This window comes from Onychomys torridus, chromosome 4, assembly GCF_903995425.1.
Source record: "Onychomys torridus chromosome 4, mOncTor1.1, whole genome shotgun sequence".
Lineage (NCBI taxonomy): Eukaryota > Metazoa > Chordata > Mammalia > Rodentia > Cricetidae > Onychomys > Onychomys torridus.
The window spans coordinates 117046976-117068687 of NC_050446.1; the positions used below are offsets into that span (position 1 = coordinate 117046976).

Genomic DNA, 21712 nt, shown 5'->3' on the forward strand with positions numbered 1-21712 from the left:
GACAATGCCCTTCTGAGAGGCTGCAAGGGGCTTCCCTCAGAAGGCCTGGGAAGAACAGGGTGCTGCAGCTCTGGTTCTTCCCACCCCTTCAAAACCCAAAGAAAGACTCCAGCAGCTTTCTCCCCCACACTTCTCTTTTTCTCCACACACACCATCACCATGATCCTCATTATCTCCAAATCCTTTCTCTGAAGGCAAAGACCTAAACTTCCTGGTTTGCCTCTGCCCCTGAGAAAACCATCTTTCTGGCCCCAGGTTCCCACCTGAAGGCATTATCCTACCTGCTTGGAACACTGCATGGCAAGACTCCGTGAAGGAAAGCTGTTTAGAGAACTGGCCACTTTTCCTCCGATCTGGATCTGTGAGAGTTGTCCTCCTCCTCTCTCACACATCTGTTTGGCTTACCTCCCCTGCTACCAAGTACCAACTAGAAGGGTGGGGTCTGGGTAGTGCAGATCTCTCTCACACATCTGTCTGGCTTACCTCCCCTGCTACCAAGTACCACCTAGAAGGGTGGGGTCTGGGTAGTGCAGATCAGGCCTCTGGACTCCCAGTGCTGAATTTTGCAGGCCACACAGCCCAGTACGCTCACTCTCATTCTTGGTACACTGCTCTGAACCCATCACCAGGAGCAGGAAAATTTCTAGGGTGAGGACCGAATTGTCATCCTCCAAAAACCTCATCTGGACACAGTGTATCCCAGCTCTTGGCCAGGTCTTCAAGCACTGGGGTAACTCATGAGGAACCCAAAACCAATGAGCCAGGCAGGGCCAAGGAAGTGCCAGGAGCTGATGTGGCCGCCGGCTGGCCTTGGAGAAGGAAGACGCTGACGCGGACTCCAGAGAAAGACTCTTAGAGCTGCCGCCCAGGTCACAACGCTAAAAATACCCAGGGCCCCAGGGGCGGTCTGTGGAGCTTCGGGGAGGGAAGGCGAGCTGCTGCGGACCGGGGCCACTCTCCTCTCCCCTCCCCCTGACGCTGGGGTCTTACCACCTTGAAGAGATTGCCCACCAGGGGCAGCGGAGCTGAGATCTGGAGCTAGGTAGTTGTTTATGCGACCATAGGTACTAGGAAGAGTGGAGATTTGGAGACAGGCTGCTGAGACCCAGGCAGGAGCCAGGAAAATGGAGAACGCCCTCTGCCCGGGCCCCACCCGCGCCCAAGGAGTCAAGAGGCAAAGAATTCCCTAAAAGGGGACCGGCGCGTGGGCGAAGACGGGGCGGGCGGAGGAGGACGCCCCGCGTTCCCGTGCTGCGTGGCCCTGGTCCGCCACACCTGATTCCAACCCGCGCACCCCCTACCTGCAGCGCCCGCAGCCTGCTGGCTCACTGGAAGCGCTCCCGACAAGCGGCGGCGGGGGCGTGGGAGCGAGCAGCGCCGGCCGGGTGGGGCTATGCCTGCGGGGCTCCCTGGGGACCGGCGGCCCTGGGAGCCGGGAACGAGGAAGAGGCGGGAGGCGGAAGTGGGGGCGGGGCGGGCACTCGGGGCCGGCGGCGGGAGACAGCCCCACGGAACGCCAGGACCCGGACTTGCGGGGCGGGCGAAAAGTTCCGGCACGCATCCCTCCTTGCTCGGGCGGTCGCGACCGCCTGTGCGGGGCTGCGCGCGCCCCGAAGCGCTTGCGGCACCCCCGCCCAGCGCACAGCGGCGGCGGGCACACGCGCCAGCTCTGGCCCACGCACACTTGATGCGCTCCGACTTGCAAGCAGCGCCCACGCAACGACCACGCGCACGCACCCATTGCCCGCCTCTCCGCACCTCGAACAACCTGGCCACGCTTAGGCGCGTACTTTTCCAGGAGGTGCGGGATGGGGAAGCGAGGGTCGGCTGCTGCCCAAAGAGACAGGTGCGTTGCGGCTAACGACCCCGGGACCTTGATTCCCTCAGCTGGCCCCAGGACCACACCGAGCCGCCGCCCTACTGGTCAGCGCACTAGGCGGGGCAGGGCGGGAGGGGATGAGCCGGTGCCGCACCCTACACGCCGGCAGGGAGCCAACACCTCGAGGTGTTAGCAGAGATGCCAGACGTCCGGCCAGGCGTGGGTGGGCGGTCCAGATGGAAACTGCCCACTTTACAGCACCTACTGGCGCAGACCAGTGCTACAGTGTCCAGTATAGCAGCTCTTGGATTAAGCCTGTTCCCTTCTTTTTTCTTCTCTCTCACCCATCCCCTTGCTGTCTGTCTGTCTGTAGGTCTGTCTGTCTGGGGGGGGGGGATCGGGTCAAGCTGTCTGGAAGCCATCATCTCCCTCTCCTTTGAAGCCCATATTAAAATACTCCTCCATTTCATGTCAATTCTGTTTCCTAAGTATGTTTTCAGTCCACCATTCCTGTTTCCACAACTCTGGCTTTGGCTCCCACTGTAGTAGCCTCCAACAGGTTCTCTCCTGTGTCCTCTCTAGTTTAGCGACATTCTTCACACAGCAGTCAGCTTGGACAGTGTTCGAATCCCCTCCTTTGTTAAGTAAAATCCAAGCTCTCTCTGTCTCTCTTCCTCTCCCTCCCCCTCCCTGTCTCTCTGTGTCTCTGTCCCCTCCCCCACCCCCAGGGGTTCTTTGTGTAGCTCTGCTGTCCTGGAACTTGCTAGGTAGACCAGGCTGGTCTCAAACTAAGATCTGCCTGCCTCTGCCTCCCAAGTGTGCTTCCATGCTCAGCTTCTAAGTGAAGTCTTGAAAAGCAGGGAAGAGGAGGGCTTGGTCCAAGGGATGGCTGTGAGAAGCATGATGGGATTCCCCTACAGAGAGATGGTACTCCAGCAGTCCTAAGGCACTGGCTCTTCTGTGAGGAGACTTGAGAAGAACCCTGTGAAGTAACTACAGCAAGCAACTTTCTCCTCCGCAAGAGCGGAGCTAGTTTAGGGAAAACAGTGAGTGAAGTGGCTGGGATCATGTTGCTGTCAGACCCCCTTCTTAAGTTGTAAACCTACCGAAGCTTCTGGCCACCTCAGCAAACACATCTCTGATCCTCGATCCTGTCCATTAACTAGGAATAATTAACCCCCCTCTTATAATTCATACAAAATCCTTAGTGTAGGCCTCTGGCTACACTGGAAATGCTCCATAAGCCTCAGCTCTCTTGGTTGGGATGGGTTCTGAGAAAGGGAAAGAGCTGCATCCTACCATGTACTTGTGACATTTAGGAAGGGAGTCCTAATTGTCAGCACTTCTATGGGAGTTACTGGTGCTTTACATATATTAACCCTTAATCCTTGGAGGTAAATGCTAGTATGTGCACTTTCCATACAGAGAAACAGCTACAGAGAGGTAGAGGAACTGTTCAAGGTCCTCCAGCTAGGCTGTGAGCCAGGGCAGGCTGCCTCCTGAGATAGCTGTCACCACAGTTCCTGGTGTGCTCTTTTATCCTGTTTGAGTTCTAGTCTCATTAATGGATGGAGTAGATACTTGGTCTCCTTTCCACCACAGAACAACGAGGCCATGTCTGGAGGACAGGAGCTGGAGTCACATCTCACCGACTCACAACACCATCTCCCACCCCTACCCCATTTTCAAACTCATCTCTGGAAGAAGGACTCCAGAGACTTTTTCTTTCTTTTCTTTTTCTTTCTTTCTTTTTTAAACTAATGAAGTGCAGTAGTGAGAAGGGAGGAAAGTATAAACCGGGAGTTCAGTCTGTAACTGATTGTGAACAATCAGTTGGTCCACAGATTACTTTCAATCAAAGATGATGAAAGATTAGGGATGTCTGTCCCTTCTTGTTGCCAGGTACCTGCTGCCAAACACTGGTTGGAAGAGTGGGACATCCAAGGTGAAATTAATTCAGTGAGCTACACTGGAAGTGTGTCATCCAGAAGAACGACCCAGGCTGGCAAGGGATGGAATGGCCAGGAGAGTTGAAAAGAACAGTAGAAGGAGATGGCTTGATATTCTGGCTTCCAGCTGGGATGCCGACAGCTGGGAAGAGCATTGCCACACTAATAACAATTGGACAGTCTTCAAAGCTTTGGTCAACCTTCAGAGAATTGAGGTTGCGAATTAACGTGAATTCTAAAGGACAGGAGGCTCTAAGAAGACACAGAATGTAGGCACCAGTTTCCTTCTGAGGGGATATGAAATCTCCATGCATGAAGGGAAGAAGAGTTAGAAGAACTAGCTAAAATGCTATTGAACTGTTTTGGCCCACTGTGGCTCAGACAGGGGCAGATGATCTGGGGGAATCCAGATGACAGACAACTCGGTCCCTCACACTAATGGCCTAGCACAAGACAGCAATTTCCAGGTACAAATAACATTGTGCTTAGTGCCTACCATCCTATGCCCACAGACTGGTCAAAAATCACAGTGCACACATGGAAGCATTTTCTTCAAAAACCGAAACTGTGCAGATACCTGTAATCCCAGCACTTGGGAGGCAGAGGCAGGTGGAGCTCTGAGTTCAAGGCCAGCCTGGTCTACAGAGCAAGTTCCAGGACAGCCAGGGCTACACAGAGAAACCCTATCTAGAAAAACCAAAACCACCACACCACCAAGAACAACAAAACCCCTTTGTCAGGAGTCATAGTAATCAGGAGGAGCAGACCTGAGGCCCAGATGCTGTAGCTGTCTGGCAGAGATTTAAGAGAGTGATGACTCATGGAAAGCTCTTTTGGAAAACGTATACAACGTAAATGAGCAGAATGTTAGCAAAGAACAAGAAGCTATCACACATCATACGCAACACTAGAAACAGACATGCTCAAGACTTGAAGAACACCTTTGACTCATCAGTAAGTTCAACCCAGCTAAGGAAGAAATGGGTGGATTTGAAGACAATTCAGCAGAGGCTACTTAAGCTGAAACAAAAAAGTTAAACAAAATCACAACTAGGGCTGGGATGTCACTCAGTAGGTAGAGTATCTGCCTGGTATGTGTAAGCTCTTGAGTTTCATCTCCAGCACTGCATAAAAACTGAGCCTGGTACCCTGCACCTATTATCTCAACACTTGGAGGTGGAGGCAGGAGAATCAGAAGGTCACCCTTCATCTGCAGAGTGAGTTTGAGGCCAGCTTGGGCTACATGAAACTCTCCTTAAAAAAAAAAAAGACAATTGCATGTCTAGAGTAAAAAATTATGTAGGCCACATGTGTTGGCACATGCCTTTAATTCCAGCATTCTGGAGGCAGAGGCAAGTGGATCTCTAAGTTCAAGGCCAGCCTGGTCTATAGAGTGAGTTCCAGGAGAGCCAGGGCTACACAGAGACTCCTTGTCTTGAAAAATAAAAATAGAATAAAACAACCAAAGAAACAAACAAAAATATTTAGGGCTATAAATAACAAGCTAATGGAGACAGATGTTGAATTGTTAAAATGTGGGAATAGATAACTAGTTTGCTTCACTATTGCTCTGTGTGTGTGTGTGTGTGTGTGTGTGTGTGTGTGTGTGTGTATACATGTGAAAATACAAGCATGCACATATAGGTGTGTTTGCTGATGTGTGCATGTGTGGCAGAGGTCAACAACAGGTATCTTCCTCCATCACTTACTGTCTGGATCTGGATCTCACACACTGGCTAGCCTGACTGGCTGGCCAGTGAGCCCCAGGAATCTACTTGTGACAGCCCCTTCCCTGCCACCAGCAGTAGCGTTAGACTCCAGCCACCGTACCTTGCTTTTTCATGGGGGCTACAGATCCAAACTCAGGTCCTCATGCTTGCACAGCAAGCACTTTATTGACCGAGTGATCTCCCAGCTCCTCAGTATCACTATTTTACTATTTGTATCCTATAAAATCAGAATACACACACACACACACACACACACACACACACACACACACACACACAATTTGTTTGTTTGTTGTTTTTCGAGACAGGGTTTATCTGTAGCTTTGGATCCTGTCCTGGAACTCACTCTGTAGCCCAGGCTGGTCTCAAGCTCACAGAGATCTGCCTGCCTCTGCCTTCGGAGTGCTGGGATTAAAAGCATGCACCACCACCACTAGATTTCTATACAGAATTCCACAAGGATTTTGACTCTGTTCTGTTTGTTTTATGAGCGTACTGCAATACAGTCCTAGCCAACCTGGAACTTGTAGCAATCCTCCTGCCTCTGCCCCCCAGACTGTGGAATTACAGGAGTGTGCCATCACACTCTACTGTGGACTCTGCTCTTGAACTCTGCTCTTAATCATCCCACCTTTGTGTGTTCAGTAATCAGTCACAGGTGAGGTGCTTTCAACCTGTACCTGCCAGTAGACTTGTGGAGACAGGGGCCTTTCCTCACTGCTTAAAAATATTTTTAAATTTACATTTACTTACTTACAGCTTGCCACACATGTGGAAATCAGAGAACAAATTGCAAGATTCAGTTTTCTCTTTCTACCATGTGGGTTCCAGGAATCAAACTCAGGTTGTCAGGCTTTGCAGCGAGCATCTTTACCCAAAAGCCATCTTGCCAGCCTAAAGTTATTTTTAAAATTTTGAAATGATTATAGATTCAAAGAAAATTGAAAAGATTTGCAATTCCTCTTTGGTTTGAGAAAGATTATCTCTCAAAGTTGCCAGATGTATTATACTGTTCAGAGCAAAGGTCCTGAATGCAGTTGGGAATTAAGCTAGTTTAGTAAAGTGGGGTAGGTTCTGTAAGATCCATGACCTCACTACAACACAGCTCCTATACCTAAGACTCAGAAGGCCAGATGTGGTGGTGCACACCTTCAATCCCAGCACTCAGGATGCAGAAGCAGACAGATCTTGGTGAGTTCAAGGCCAGCCTGGTCTACAGAGTGAGTTCCAGGACAGCCAGGGCTACACAGAGAAACCCTGTCTCGGGGAAAAAAAAAAACCAAAAACAAAAACAGAAAGACTCAGCATCAAGGAAGAGGAGGTGGGAAGATTGTAAGTGCCAAAGGACCAGAAATCTGAGATTGTGTCTCCTAGAAATGACAGGAAGCTTTACCCATGATACTCCAACAGCACGGCTGCCTAAGCGACATTTGAGGAATTCCAACACCAACAGGCATGTTCACCTGGAAAGGGCAAACAAATCTCACAAGCCCCACTGACACAAAACAACCTAAGCAATGCTGACAGTAGAAGAAATAGTCTTTCCTAGGAATGAGCCCCTCAATTGGTTTTCCAATACCAACTGGTCAGCCTTAAAATCATATACTGGCAAGTTGTATTTTTTATAAATAAATAAATAAATAAATAAATGTATATATGTATATGTGTGTAACAATTTTTTTAAAGGCCATGAATTTGAGAGGGAGCAAGGTGGGAGAGGACATAGGAGGGCAGAGAAGATGTAATTTTATTTTAATTTCAGCAAAGGTGAAGGACAAACCACACAAGCATTATGGTACAAGGATGCATGACCAAGAGTCTTTTTTCCTTTGTGGTGGTGTTAAACACCAAGGCAACTCATAAAAGAAAGCATTTAATTGGGGTTACAATAACAGTTAACTTGCTTACAGTTCCAGAGGGTACTCACCTGTTACCATTGTGGTGGGAAGCAGACTGGCATGGTGCTGGAGCAGCAGCTGAGAGTTTTTCATCCTGAACCACACGCAGCAGCAGGAGACACCTGGCCTGGTGTGGGTTTTGCAATCTCAACGCCCACTCCCAGTGACACCCCTTCTCCTACAAGGCCACCCCTTCTCTAAAAAGGCTACACCTCCTAATCTTTTCCAAACAGCCCGTCAGTTGGGGACTAAGCATGCAGAACTACAAGCCTGTGGGAGCCATTTCAGTCATGCCACCAGAGGCAGACACTGGTGGGTGGTCCAGGCCCCAGTAGATGACTTTGTACCCATGAGCATATGGGCAGCTTAAGTGGACTCAGTGTGCTACAAGAGCAGAGAGGGTGTTTAAATTAGGAGGGAGATGAATTAGGGAGGGAGTCCCAGGGGAGTTGAAAGGGAGGCAATGGGGGTGGATATGACCAAGATACACTCTGTATGTGTATGAAGTCTTCAAAGAACAGAAAAAGAATTAAGATGATAAATGGTATGTTCTATTCACTATTCATTATACTTTTTTTTTTTTTTTTTTCCGAGACAGGGTTTCTCTGTAGCTTTGGAGCCTATCCTGGAACTAGCTTTGTAGACCAGGCTGGCCTTGAACTCACAGAGATCCACCTGCCTCTGCCTCCCAAGTGCTGGGATTACAGGCGTGTGCCACTACCGCCCGGCTTGTTTGTTTGTTTTTAGAAACAGGATTTCTCTGTGTAACATTCCTGGCTGTCCTGGAACTTGATTGGTAGACTAGGCTGGCCTCAAACTCAGAAATCCACCTGCCCCTGCCTCCTAAGTGCTGGGATTAAAGGCGTGTGCCACCACCGCCTGGCTGGTTTTTTGTTTTTTTGTTTTTTTACTTTTATAGACAGGATCTCTCTGTGCAGCCCTGGCTGTCCTGGAACTTGCTCTGTAGACCTGGCTGGCTTTGTACTCACAGAGATCTGCCTGTTAATATTCTGACCCACCCTTGAAATCCACCCCCTTGGTGCCACCTTGCTTCCTGATGTAAAAGCCTCATTCTAAGGAAATCTCTTTCCCTTCCTCTCTCTCTCTTCTGCTTTTCCTCCCACGAGGTGTGACCCTCAACCTCTCTCTCCCTTCATCTCTCTCTGTTTCTCTCTTTTCTTTCTCTTTATCTCTCTATTATTATAAACTCTCCACATGGATGCAGCGTCCATTCATGGGTTCTGAATTACTGGCCACCGCCGCCACTGCCATGCCCACATGTCGTACATCTGCCCAGCCTGCTACTGCATCTGCCCAGAATGTTTCCCTGAACACTTGGGATACTCTCAGGGGTTCCCCTCACCCACCTACCCCTGCACAATAATTCATAACATTGGCGCCCAATGTCGCCAGTTAACCCCACTGCTTTCTCCTGCCCACAGGCAGTCTGAGGAGCTCTGGGATCCTGCACCACCTGCCATTTCTCAGGCTGGAGCCCTGCTGGGGACTCTTCATCCCACCGAATTGGTAAGATTCCTTTCTTCCCTTCTGGCCATTTTCCCACAAGTGAGGATCCGTGTAGGTTTGCTTGCTGGTACCACATCTTTCAAGCTTTAAGCCCCACCTGTCCCTATGCAATGGCATATGGGGACACCTTGTGCCCTCTCAATTCCACAGCCCACAGCCTTTGTTACGACAGTCCTTGGCTAACTTGTGCCATTATCATTGGCCCTCACTGACCCTCTGGGACACTGGAGGTCAGCCCACTAGGACTTACACCTCATCATGGAAAAAGGTGCCTATGGCCCATTGCCCCCACCACTGCTTGGTTCAGTCCCCTGCAGCTGCCTGCACCATGCCACACACAGCCCAGGGGTGGGCCCCTCTCTCCCACCAGGCTGCACTGCTACTTCTCCATCTTTCTTTCACAAAGTCTATTTCCTATGTGCAAATGGAAATATATGATTGATATGGCCATCTATATTTCTTTCTGACTTTTAAATGCTTCAATTTATCTGTTCCTTATCTGCTCAGTTTAATTAAAAAAATATGATCAGGGCTGGAGAGATGGCTCAGAGGTTAAGAGCACTGAATGCTCTTCTAGAGGTCCTGAGTTCAATTCCCAGCACCCATATGGTGGCTCACAACCATCTGGCACCCTCTTCTGTATATATAATAAATAAATCTTTAAAAAAATATATGATCACATAGTCAGGCAGTGCCATCTTAAATAAGGGCAATCACATGGCCAAGCTGCCATCTTCAATAAGGTCAAAACAGGCAGGTCATATAACCTCACTACCATCTTTACTAAGGGTAGCATGCTCCTATGCCAGGGTAATGTGGCAATAGTAATGCTTAAGAGATTTTAAATCTTTTAAAAATGCCATGTACTGGGTCTCTTGATAAATGATTCAGGATATAAATACAGGTTATACATACTTTTAAACATAAATCTGTAATTATGCTAGAACTCAAGGGTATGAATCTATTTCTGCTTTCTTGCAGATACTCATTGTCTGCTCTTCTACGATATGGATTTCAGTATTGATTAATGATACTAATTTATCTAAAACTTTTATTTTTCCTTACTTGTCTATTTCTAAGGATGGTAATTTTTTTTTCTCTCTCCTGGTCTTGGGACTCCTGCTCTTCTCAATTACTAAGACCATGGGCCAAAAGGCCCCAAATAAATTCATACATTTTAACTCTCATCTCTAGTCTATTTTCAGCAGGCTGGCAGAAACACTGAAGCAGCAGTTGTGGACACAACCTGCAGCACTTTCTCTGCTACAGATGCTGGCAGAGATACTTGTCTATGTGATGTAGACCTCTACAGCCAGGTCACATAACCAAATACTTCTGACAAATGCCCCACTGCCCAGCCTTTGACTGGCCCTTCAGCCTTTTTTGGGGGGGAGGGGGGCTGACAGCAATGCCCCAATGCCAGCTCAAAGCAGTTCCAGAAAAGAATACATCGTCCCATGTTCCCTGTCCAGAATAGGCTGAAATGCTGGGTCAAAAGGAACCCCCTACCATAGAGGACTAATTGGCTATCTAATGCCCATTGATGTTTGTTAATTAAAATGGCTCTGCAATAAGATAAGACACTTGACCTTTATGCAGAACCAGGGAGATGTTGTATGTAGTGATGTTGTGTTCAAAATATTGTGCACCCTAATAAACTTATATGGGGTCAGAGAACAGAACAGCCACTAGATATAGAGGCCAGAAAATGGTAGCACACATGCCTTTAATCCTAGTATTCCAGAGGCAGAGATCCGCCTGGATCTCTGTGTGTTCAAGGCCATACTGGAAACAGCCAGGTGTGGTAAAAAAGAGCCTTTAATCCCAGGAAGTGATGGCAGAAAGCAGAAAGGTATATAAGGAACTAAGCTGGTTAAGCTTTTAGACTTTCAAGAAGCAGTTCAGCTACGATCCATTTGGATGAGAACTCAGAGGCTTCCAGTCTGAGGAAACAGGGTCAGCTGAGGAATTGGTGAGGTGAGGAAGCTGTGGCTTGTTCTGCTTCTCTGATCTTCCAGCATTCACCCCAATACCTGGCTTCAGGTTTGTTTTTATTAACAAGACCTTCTAACAATTTGTGCTACAGTTGTATAACCTTATTATTATTATTTCTATATAAATATACATAAATCAATCAGGATGGAGTTTCTGGTCCACCAAGAGGGTCCGTTTCCTCTTCTCAGAGGGTCCTTTTCTCAGAGTTGGGCTGCACCCTGACTCACAAGTCCCTTTTTTCCTGTCCTCATTTGGCCTTGGGATCTTTCCCATTACTCTTCTTTGCTTTCTCAGGAGACAGCAAGTCCTAGCCTTATGGAAGCTGCTAAGATATGGGAGACTTAGGGAATACTAGCTGACAGCCATTCATACCTAATAGGCAGTCCTCAAACACTCAGAGATCTGCAGAATATGGCACTTAAAATGTTAATCAAAAAGGATTATTATATCAGACAGATTATTATATCCCCAATCCTAACAGTGACCCAAGGTCTCTGAAGATGTCTTCATCTGGATGATGGCAACACTGACCTCTGGGCAAGTTGCCTAAATGTGACACCTGCTGCCAGGACCTGGCCCAGACTGTGGACAAACAGCAGGACATTAGGGACTTGATTGTACCCCTTTTGCCTAGATAAAATAAACTCAGTCTTCCCTGTGTCCCTCTTCTATGGGAAAACTCCCACTTCATGGTCCTGATGGGCTGAAGACTGATGCTGTTCTGATACTTCTGCCAATGATATGGAGACTGGGGTACAGCTAACTGGGTATGGACTAGTCCCTGTCATTTTTAACAGATTCGAACACTGCTTGGTCTGCACTCAGATATGATTCATCCTTCTCAGATCTCTGATTCTACTTGACGACCAGGCTTTGTTTCAGCTGCCTTCTCAGTTCTCTATGTAACATACACAGGCCCCCCACTCTCCTAGGAATGTAACTTTTGACTATTGACTGTTCCTGTATATATCCTGGCTTGTTTAAATGAGGACAGGAAAGCTGTCTCACTTCTTAAATGTATCCTTCTCAGATATGATGGTGTTTGATGACCCAAGACTATAAGCACCTTGATAGCTCATTAATAAGTTTCCTGTTAAAAATCTATTCCAGCTGGCTTATAGATACCTTCATGTCCCTGGGAAAAGTTCTGCTACTGCATCAAAAAATCTGGTCTGATAAAATTAACAGTCTTCAGAGACATTTTGACCTCAGCCATTTTCAAGCATACTTTGCAGTTTCCTTCTCCTGCCTAGCCCAAGAGGCTTTCCAGATACACCAGCTGGCACCAGCTCCAAGGATGCCAACCCCCAACCAAGGATACCAACTGGGATGGATGCACCCCCACCTCCAGAGAAATGGCAGATGTGATGGCTCCTCCACTCCTGAAGAACACATCATCCTTCAGTTCACTGCCGGTACCATCTCTCCAATCTCAGGCAGGCATGGGACCAACCACAGGAACCTGGTTCTCTAAGATGTCGCAATGAAGGACATATCTGCTCTTGTGTCTCACTCATTCACTTGCCTCTTCTGTATGATCGGGGGAACTTCTCTGTTCCATCTTTTCTGGCAGTTATCACTCTTTCCACGATAGCCCAGCTCATAAGGACAATGATGACAAACTCCTAGCATCTTCAAGGAACAGACACCCGAGATCTCCATGGTGACAGCTAACTAAATGCTTCTTCACTCCCCCCTCCCGCTATGCATGACTCCTGGTTCCCCCCTCCCCACTTCACCCCTTGTCAGCTTGAAGAAGCCTCTAGAATCAGCACCCTTTCCCCCCACTTGCTTCCATAACTCACCTCTTTTATAATGATCAAAATGGAGGAATGTTAATATTCTGACCTTGAAATCCCACCCCCTTGGCACTGCCCTGTGTCCTGATGTAAAAGCCTCATTCTAAGGAAAAACTCCATCCCTTCCTCTCTCTCCCTCTCTTCTGCTTTTCCTCCCACAATGTGCGCGCTCTCTCTCTCTCTCCTATCTTTCTCTTCATCTCTCTACTATAATAAACTCTCCACGTGGATGCAGCATCTAGGTTGTGAATTACTGGCCACCACCACTGCCATGCCCGCATGGTGTGCATCTGCCCAGCATGTTTCCCTGCACTCACAGGATACCCTTGGGGTCTCCTCCTCCCTGCACAATAATTCATCACATCACCTGCCTCTGCTTCCCTTTTTTCCAAGACAGAGTTTCTCTGTGTAGCTTTGGAGACCAGGCTGGCCTGGAACTCACAGAGATCCGCCTGCCTCTGCCTCCCAAGTGCTGGGATTAAAGGTGTGGGCCACCACTCACTATACCTATTTTTAAAAGCTTTCTTGTATTTATTATTCAAGGCTTACCACCTATGTCACTGGGTAGATTTCTCTCCCCCATGAAAGCTTGTATTTTCCCTGTGTAAATGGAAAGAGCAAGCACGATGGAATATGGAGATCTGCTCATGAGCCACTGTTACTGTACACTCTGGTCTCCTGGGTATGAACTGCTCAGTTGGCTCTAACTTCAGAAGGTGGGGAAGCAGATAATTGACTTAGCTGGGTGTGAAGGCTCACATCTAGAGTCCTGGCATTCCTAGCACTCTAGAGGCTAAGGCAGGAGGATTGCAAGTTTGAGACCAGTCTGCACTATATAGTGAGTTCCTGCGTAGGTTGGGCTATGTATCAAAACCTTGTGTTGAAAAACAAAACAAAACAAAACAAAACTGTAAAGGTTGTCTGAGTTACTGCCACTTAGGAAGACAGTTCGGAGCTATCTTATAAAACTAAGCAGATGATCAGCAGTTGCAGTCTCAGGCATTTATCCAAAGGAGTGGAAAGCGTATGTCTGCATAAACACCTGAGCACAGATGTTCACAGCAGCTTTATTCATAATTGCCCAAACCTGGAGTCACAGAAGTCTTCAGTAGGTGAAGGATAAATAAACTAATGCTTACAGAAAACAACATTATTCAGCACTAAAAAAGAGTTGAGCAGTCAAGGTATGGACAGACATGGAGTTTGCTTAAATGCTGTTATTAAAGAAATGCTCACAAAAAGTGGCTAGATACTTATTTTTTATTTTGATCACAGGAAAGACTGGAAGGCAGTAAAGAGGTCAGTGTTTGCCAGCACTTGGTGGAGAAGGAGGGCTGAATACAGTAGAGCACAGGACTGTTAGGGCAACAGACAATTCTGTGTGATGTAATATCAAGGGCATGTTATTAAACATTCATCCAAACCCATACAGTGGATAACAGCAAGAGGGAACCCTAAAGTAAAGGATGGCCTCTGGGTGATAATGCTAATGTACCACACTGTATGTCTGTCAGAGACTTAACTGGTAGTGTTGATGGGGTGAGGAGGGGGCTACTCACATACAAGGCTGGGAGGGTTATGGAAAATTACTGTGCATTCTACTTAACTTTTTTTCTTTCAGAGACAGGGTCTTACTACATGGCTATGGCTAGCCTGGAACTCACTGTGTAATCCAGGATAGTCTTGAACTCAGAGATATCTGCCTCTCAAGTGCTGGGATTAAAGGTGTGCATCACCATATCCAGCTACTTAATTTTTAAATAAGCCTCAACCTCCTGTAAGGGTAAAATCTTATAAACACTTTAAAAGACGGATGAACTACAAAGGAATGATAAAGGCTGTCAGGCTTGCCCCAGCGCAATCCAGCCAGTGTCTCCAGACTGAGCCTTCCTGGCGCTCTCAGAGTTGACTCCCAGGCTCAGCCAGGCTCCTAAGCACACAGCACATGAGTCGTACTCACTTTTCTAGGTCCACCCTGCCACACTTGCCCCCACTGTCTGCCTCAGTAAAACACCGTGGCTTAGAATCCACTGCACACCTACCTCTAAATTCCCTCTTGTGAGCAGGCCCTGCCCACTCATAGCCTTTACTTGGCTAACTTCTCTATTTCCTTCGCTAATTCCCACAGACATTTACCCTAGTCATAGCTATTTGGGGAGAGGTTTTGTTTGTTTGTTTGTTTGGTTGGTTGGTTGGTTGGTTTTTTGGAGCTGAGGGTCGAACCCAGGGCCTTCAAGTGCTCTACCACTGAACTAAATCCCCAACCTGAGTTGTTTTGTTTTTAACCTGATTATGATCTATGATCCTAACAGACACAGTTCTAGGTCCTGGGGGGGTTAATCAATGTATGAAACAGACAAAAACCCTTGCTCTTGAGGAGCCTGCATTCTAGAGGGACCTTTCTCCTTGGCCTATGGGCTTGAAAGAGCACAGAAAGGGGGCATGCTCTGCCTACAGTTACTGTCCATGGTGCCCACAGCAGATCCCAGCCCCTGGAGTTGACAGAGCTGATGAAGCTACCAGGCACCAAGGCCTCAGAGCATGTGCAGTCTAGTACAATCCATTGGCAAGCACCATAGTGGCACTGGCAAGGAAAAAGATCCTTGGGCAGGCAGAGACCCAAGGAGTCCTGGATTCACAGAGGAGTGGGCACAAAGTTACTGTCCTTGATAACTTCCTTCCTAATTACCCCTTGTTATCTTCCCTGAGGCAGATTAATATCCCCACACACCTTCATATTACTGATACAGGACATTTAAGAAAGTCTAGGGCGGTGGTGGCACACACCTGTAATCCCAGCACTTGGGAGGCAGAGGCAGGCGGATCTCTGTGAGTTCGAGGACAGCCTGATCTACAAAGCGAGTTCCAGAACAGCCTCCAAAGCTACAGAGAAACCCTGTCTTGAGAAAAAAAAAAAAAAAGTCTAGGGGTTGGGGATTTAGCTCAGCAGTAGAGCACCTGCCTAGCAAGGCCCTGGGTTCGATCCTCAGCTCTGAAAAAAAAAAAAAAAGTCTAGTATGGAGTGGGAACCAAACTTCATTGGGTGTCAGACTGGTCAGTGAGTAGGACAGCACCTGAGAAGCCTTTTTCACAAGCTCTTTGGATCATTCTGATATAGCCAACTACATAGCCTCCATTTCCTTCAGGGCTCTGTTCAAATCTCATCTTGATAAACATTTCCCAAACCAGACTTCTGCCTTAAAGAAAAGTATTATGTGTGTGTGCACAGGTGCACCTGCCTTAAAGAAAAAGATTACATGTATGTATGTGCACATGTGAGTGCAGGTACCTGTGGAAGCCAGAGGTGTTAGAACCCCCTAGAACTGAAGCTACAGGTGGCTGTGAGCTACTGGACACAGGTGCTGGGAACTGCTCAGGTCCCCTTTAAGAGATGTGCTTTTAACCACTGAGCTATCTCTCCAGCCCTGTTTTGTCTTGTCTTAGAGATAGGGTCTCTCTGTGTAGTCAGGCTGGTCTTGAACTGATCTTCCTGCCCCAGGCTCCCAAGCTGGGACTCCAGGCTTGCACAATCACACTTTTTAATACAACATACCCCTTCTTTATCCTTCTCATCCCCATTTACTTTGATCCATGCACTTAGCTCCATCTGCTCTAAGTGACAGGCTAAGTCTGACTCAGGCTCAGGAAGTCTACCCCTCCATGTTGAGAAACTCTTCAAGCTGGCTCTTAAGTGCAGCTGTCATCAAAGGTTAAGGGTCTAAACTTGTAATTACATGACTGATATTGAGCACACACAAAGGTAAAAATGCTCACGCTTGTCACTTTCTAACCATGAAAGCCATCGTTTGTATGTCTTCCTGAGAGTCTTTACCCAGCAGACCTCCAGAGCAGTAGATAAGATGTATAAAGGCATGCATGCTCCTGAGTATTTTCTCTCTACTCTGAGTCCACTGACACCAACTGAGTTGAAATTAACTTCAGTAGGAGTATTTCACTGGAGAGGTAAGCATGACAAACTGGGTTTAAGTATGTTGTTTTATTGATTTGGCCCAGTTGGCATGGGCCAAATTCAGCTCATCAGCTGTATTTGTAAATAGTTTTCTTGCAGTAAGACCATGCTCATTCACTTATGTACTATGAGTGTCTACTTTATACACAACTAAAGTAGGCAGTTAAACTATAGCTGAAAAGTCCTATGGTAGTGGCCCTTTACAGAAGAAAATGACTGTCCACTGGTCTGGCCTTCAGAAAGTAATGGAAAGGCTGGGTATGGTTGAACACACCTTTTTTTTTTTTTTTTTGGTGGAGCTGAGGGCCTTCCGCTTGCTAGGCGAGCATTCTACCACTGAGCTAAATCCCCAACCCGATTGAACACATCTTTAAGCCTAGCACCTGGGAGGCAGAAGCAGCAGAGCTCTGTGAGTTAAAGGCCAGCCTGGTCTACAAAGCAAGTTCCAGAACAGCCAGGACTGTTACACAGAGAAACACTGTCTCGAAACACCCCTCCCCCCAAAAAAAGGGAGATGTGTGGGGGGAGAAAGAAAGAAAATCTTGGAGCAAACACTGGTAAAGCAAAGCCAGTTCGGTCAGTGGAGGATGAGAGAAACCTTCAGCATTTGTTGTTGGACATCTTCGTTTTCTGACTCTTCAGTTCGAATGCAAACACCAACACGTCTGTAGGTACCACATTTGTTTAGGCACAACCACATCCCAGCTGTACACAGGAAGATGACTTAGGCGTGATTCAAGAAAAGTCTAACATAAACATCAGCTACGTTGTGAGTGACAACTTAGTGAGGGAACTAAGGCAGGAGGCCGAGCTTGAGGCTAACCTGGGCAACACAGCAAGACAATTCTTTCAAAACAAAATAGGGCAGGAACAATGGCTTAGTGGTTAAAAGCATGTACTGTTCTTGCTGGGTGTGGTGGCGCACACCTTTAATCCCAGCACTCGGGAGGCAGAGCCAGGCAGATCTGTGAGTTTGAGGCCAGCCTGGTCTACAGAGTGAGATCCAGGACAGGAACCAAAGTCACACAGAGAAACCCTGTCTCGGAAAACAAAAAAACAAAAACAAAAAAACAACCAAACAAACAAACAAAACAAAAAAGCATGTACTGCTCTTACAAAGGACCCTTGGTTTCCAGCACCCAAGCAGATCATAACTGCCTGTAACTCCAGCTCCAAGGGCTGACATTCTCTGGCCTCTGCAGGCACATCCACCAACACACACACACACACACACACACACACACACACACACACACACACACACATTATTTTGTAAACAAAATAATTGCTTTTTTTTAACTCAAAACAATAACTGAAGGATAAAATTTATACTAAAGAGCATTATAAGATTATTTCTAGATTTCCACCAGGAAAATTTTTAATAAGCACATGTACTATTTGAGGGCTGTTTGCCTACATTAGAGTGTAAGTCAGTTTACAGCCATGTCACCCTAGCTGTGCCTAACCTTATCTGATGGAAGCTTGCTTTATTCTCAGAATTATAAACCTAATGTAGCAGGTGCCAGGCAACATATGTGGTATGGCTGAATAGAGAAGCAGTTTGGGAACTCCAGTTTTCATGAACTGACTTGTCAGACCTACATTATATTCTGAGCTCTACCACCAACCAGTGTGTGAACCAGGTAAACTATGTATCTTTTAAAATCTTAGTTTCTTCCTCTAAAAGGAGGCATCCACCTTCTTACCTCAAAGGTTGTGATCATGTACACTGCTGCCTGTTACCTACTGTGTTTCTCCTGATGGGAGGGGCCTTCTGACCCTCCAGAGACACAGCGCTGATGCTGTCACACATTTCAGTGATGTCACAGCTCCCCTGCCTGGCAGCTCCAGCGCCATCATATGTTACTCAGCCCAAGTGCTGGCTGAAGTGAGAGGGCAGGGTGCAGGCAGTGCTGGGCCCAGTCTTGCTCCTCCAGCCCCAGCATGAGCCCATCTAAAAAGAAGAGGCCCAAGAAGAGAGTGGTTTCCAAGGTCAGACTTCGTACTGGAGCCCAGACATAGAATGGATCTTACCAGAGGATTCAGCCACACCAAGGGCAGGCTTTCGAGTCTTTCAGAAAAGGGAAAGGTGAAGGGTGAAAGGAGGACAGCAGAGTTAAAATGGTCTCAGTTCTGTTCTAAAACCAAAGTGACAAGATTTCCAGTCTAGGATTGGTCAAACCATGCTCAGCCCAATGGGAGAGACACAGTGTAGGCATGCAAGGGGATTCCTTCTCTGCTATTCTCCCTCTCTTCCTATCCCTCAGGTACAAGATAAGAAACTGCAGGACAAGATAAACCAGCCTGTCAGCAAACTGATTGAGCGGAACCGACTTAAAATGGTGAGATGTTCCATTTTAGGCCCTGCTTGGGGCCGAACTCCCCCTGAAGTGTTATCCCAGGTGCTAGACCCACTGACCCATGGAAACCAGAAGACTCAGCCCTCAGCTGAGCCAAGCCACAGACAGGGCATGGAAGGCTATCCCAGGAGGGCTGAAGCCTCTAATTTTCTGGTTTCTTGACCCCGGCAGGTATTAAAAAAATTGTCCCTCTTGAAGCTACTCAAGAGCTCGAATAGCCGGATCCAGGAACTGCACAGCCTGGCCAGAAGGTGCTGGAACTCAATGCTCAGAGTTCCAAAGATCCTCCAAATCTCCTCTAGGTGAGCTCTGTCCGCACCCTCTCCTCACACACACACACAAAAGGATCTGGCAGCTGTCTTTCCTAGGAGCAGACATTACAGTGAGGGAATGGGGGAACAGTGGCCTACTTTACACAAGGGCTCTGTACAATGGGTATTTATACAAGCTGTTTTACTAACAGGGACTGAAGCTCAAGAGATGAAGTGACTTATCTTGGATTTATATCTTTATTGAACTGACAATTGGCAGAGAACCTGTTTGAAGTCATTCCTGCCTGAGATCAAAGCTGTGGGCTTTAACAGTGATCACAACCACCTACTTAAAGGCCATCTATAACTGTGGTACTGAGTGTGTATACACAGAGCTTTCTCTTCCTCCTGTGGCCTAGCAGCCTAACCCAAAGACAGACTCACAGACTGCCCTCTGAATCTGAAGATACATGTGTCTTGCTCAGAATCTGATTACTCAAGGGCCACTCTAGAATTTGGGGAGCATTTATATAAGTGCTTGTTAAGTGCCAGCCACTCTGCTTAGAATGTTACACACACACACACACACACACACACACACACACACACACACACACACACACACCACTTAGATGCTTCTTCCTGACAATCATAGGTACATGACATTATCCAAGTTTTATGATGGAGATCCCAGGTTCTGGGAGATTCCAGATGATGTGAATCTAGTATGCTGTCTCCAGATTATAGCAGCTTTGTCGCCACCTACTTGGTAGATCTTGACAATAGGCACCTAGTAGCCATCAATGTCATCAGCTAGGAACAGTTAGCATGGGGCTTTGCCCGGCTCAATCTGGTGCTCATACTCCTGATGAACTCTTTCCATGTGTGAAAGCTGTGGCTTCCTTCATAAGGTTTCTCTCTCTGATGTGGCTTCCAGGCAACCGAGACGCCCTAAACCAGAGGCTCAGGGTCACAGACCACCATAGTTCTTAAAGCACAGAAACATCTCTTAAAAGTACTTGTCCTGAGCCAGGCGGCAGTGGTGCACACTTTTAATCTCAGCACTTGGGAGGCAGAAGCAGGCGGATCTCTGTGAGTTCGAGACCAGCCTGTCTCAAAAACAAAAACAAACGAACAAAAATTTGTCCGTAAATCTCAATGTGAGTGGCACCTTGCCCTTATCCTGCCTTCTGACCTAGCTCAGGTGAGGGTACTGGAGAAGTCTCTTCAGAACCCCATGGGGTTTTAGAATATAATTGGAAAGGAACACTGGACAGTCTTCCCTCTTGGCTGAGACAGAAGCCTAGTGTAGCAGTGGATGCCAACAACATATATACCCTTAGGCTCTTCAAATACCTTCATGCCTTCTGCCTTGCCAATGTTTCATATCCATTCTACCAAAACTAACCTTACCGTCTACCCCCAGGCACTAGAGACATTTCTTTCAGCCTATCTCTAGCACTAATGAGCTCTCTGAACCAGCAACATAGCAACTGTTCAGGACTGTGTTAGAAGGACCCTTGCTCTGCTGATAACCTTTCCTCTCCATCAGGGACACTGATGTATGCAAGAAAGGGAAACAAAATAATGAAGAGCTCCAAGGGATTAGGGCCCTTGAGAAGAAACCGGAATCTAAGAAAGCAAAATCCATAGAGGAACCTAAGGAAAAAACGTCCAACCAAAGGTTGTCCGGCCAAAGGTCAAAGGGGTCATTTGCAGTAGTGCCACAGAGAAAAAAGCAGGCAAAGTCTAAAGTCTCCAAGATATCCAAGAGTTGTGGCTTGCATACCAGAGTCCAGAAGAGGAAACCACATGTTAAGAGGCCCAGAATTGTCTTCCTGAAGACCTACCATCACAGAGCTCCCACGATGGATAAGAAACCACTGGATGTAACTGACCAGTTGGTCTGGTTTGAGGGGCTTCCCACACGCATCCACCTCCCAGGGCGCCGGATCATGTGCAGATCGTCTACCCTGCGCTGCGTCAAGCGCTCCTGTACCCGTTTCTGCTCTGCGTCACTTTGAGCTGCCTATGCACCATCTACATGAGGTGGGTATCACAATACCACTGCCAGGTCAAGGTAAGATACAGCCACTCAGCTAAGGCCTACATCTGAGCTCTAGACTCAGGGCTTTGGGTCTTGATGACTGTGGTTGGCAATACTGGGAGGCTCCACACCCAGAGAGAGGAAGCCATGGACTAGACCTCACAGCAGGTTATGTATCAGATAACAGCTGGCCTGAGGATACATCTTGGTGTGGCTCTGAGCTCTAGGGAAGGTGCAGTGGAAATGTAGGATCCAGTATGTGTCACCTCATTGTCAGGAGGACCCAGGAGAGTGGGAACCACTGCAGTGGTCCTGAATCTCAAGACATTTAAGCTGGGGAGGAGGGAAGTACCCACATTGGGCTTTG

At 47.4% G+C, this 21712-nt stretch overlaps 3 protein-coding genes across 7 annotated transcripts in view; 1 reads left to right on the plus strand and 2 right to left on the minus strand.

Moving 5' to 3' along the window:
- Positions 1 to 21712, minus strand: part of Dbndd2 (dysbindin domain containing 2) — a 32721-nt gene that overhangs the window by 3093 nt on the left and 7916 nt on the right. Inside the window, exon 1 of one of the 5 annotated variants that reach the window (XM_036185539.1) lies at positions 1302 to 1650. The exons of 1 other annotated variant lie outside the window; for it this stretch is intronic. The gene's annotated coding sequence lies outside the window, so the exon portion shown is untranslated. Of the gene's footprint in view, positions 1 to 281; positions 966 to 990; positions 1189 to 1301; positions 1651 to 21712 lie in introns of those variants that run through there. 3 more of the 5 variants (XM_036185538.1, XM_036185535.1, XM_036185537.1) reach the window with 3 other exon arrangements.
- Positions 1 to 21712, minus strand: part of Sys1 (SYS1 golgi trafficking protein) — a 32466-nt gene that overhangs the window by 340 nt on the left and 10414 nt on the right. The window lies entirely within an intron of this gene.
- On the plus strand, positions 933 to 21322 carry Tp53tg5 (TP53 target 5). Its single transcript, XM_036185532.1, has 5 exons — positions 933 to 1846; positions 8839 to 8923; positions 18955 to 19029; positions 19219 to 19349; positions 20851 to 21322. Exons 1-5 carry the CDS (start codon positions 1809 to 1811, stop codon positions 21320 to 21322), a joined length of 801 nt encoding a protein of 266 aa, XP_036041425.1. The 5' UTR covers positions 933 to 1808.

Excerpts from the sequence above, each read along its gene's own strand:
- Tp53tg5 (XM_036185532.1), top strand. The coding sequence starts at position 1,809 with ATGGGGAAGCGAGGGTCGGCTGCTGCCCAAAGAGACAG. Across the intron at positions 8,924-18,954 it reads CTCTTCATCCCACCGAATTG|GTACAAGATAAGAAACTGCA; the intron begins GTAAGATTCCTT and ends CCTATCCCTCAG. Across the intron at positions 19,030-19,218 it reads AGCGGAACCGACTTAAAATG|GTATTAAAAAAATTGTCCCT; the intron begins GTGAGATGTTCC and ends TGACCCCGGCAG.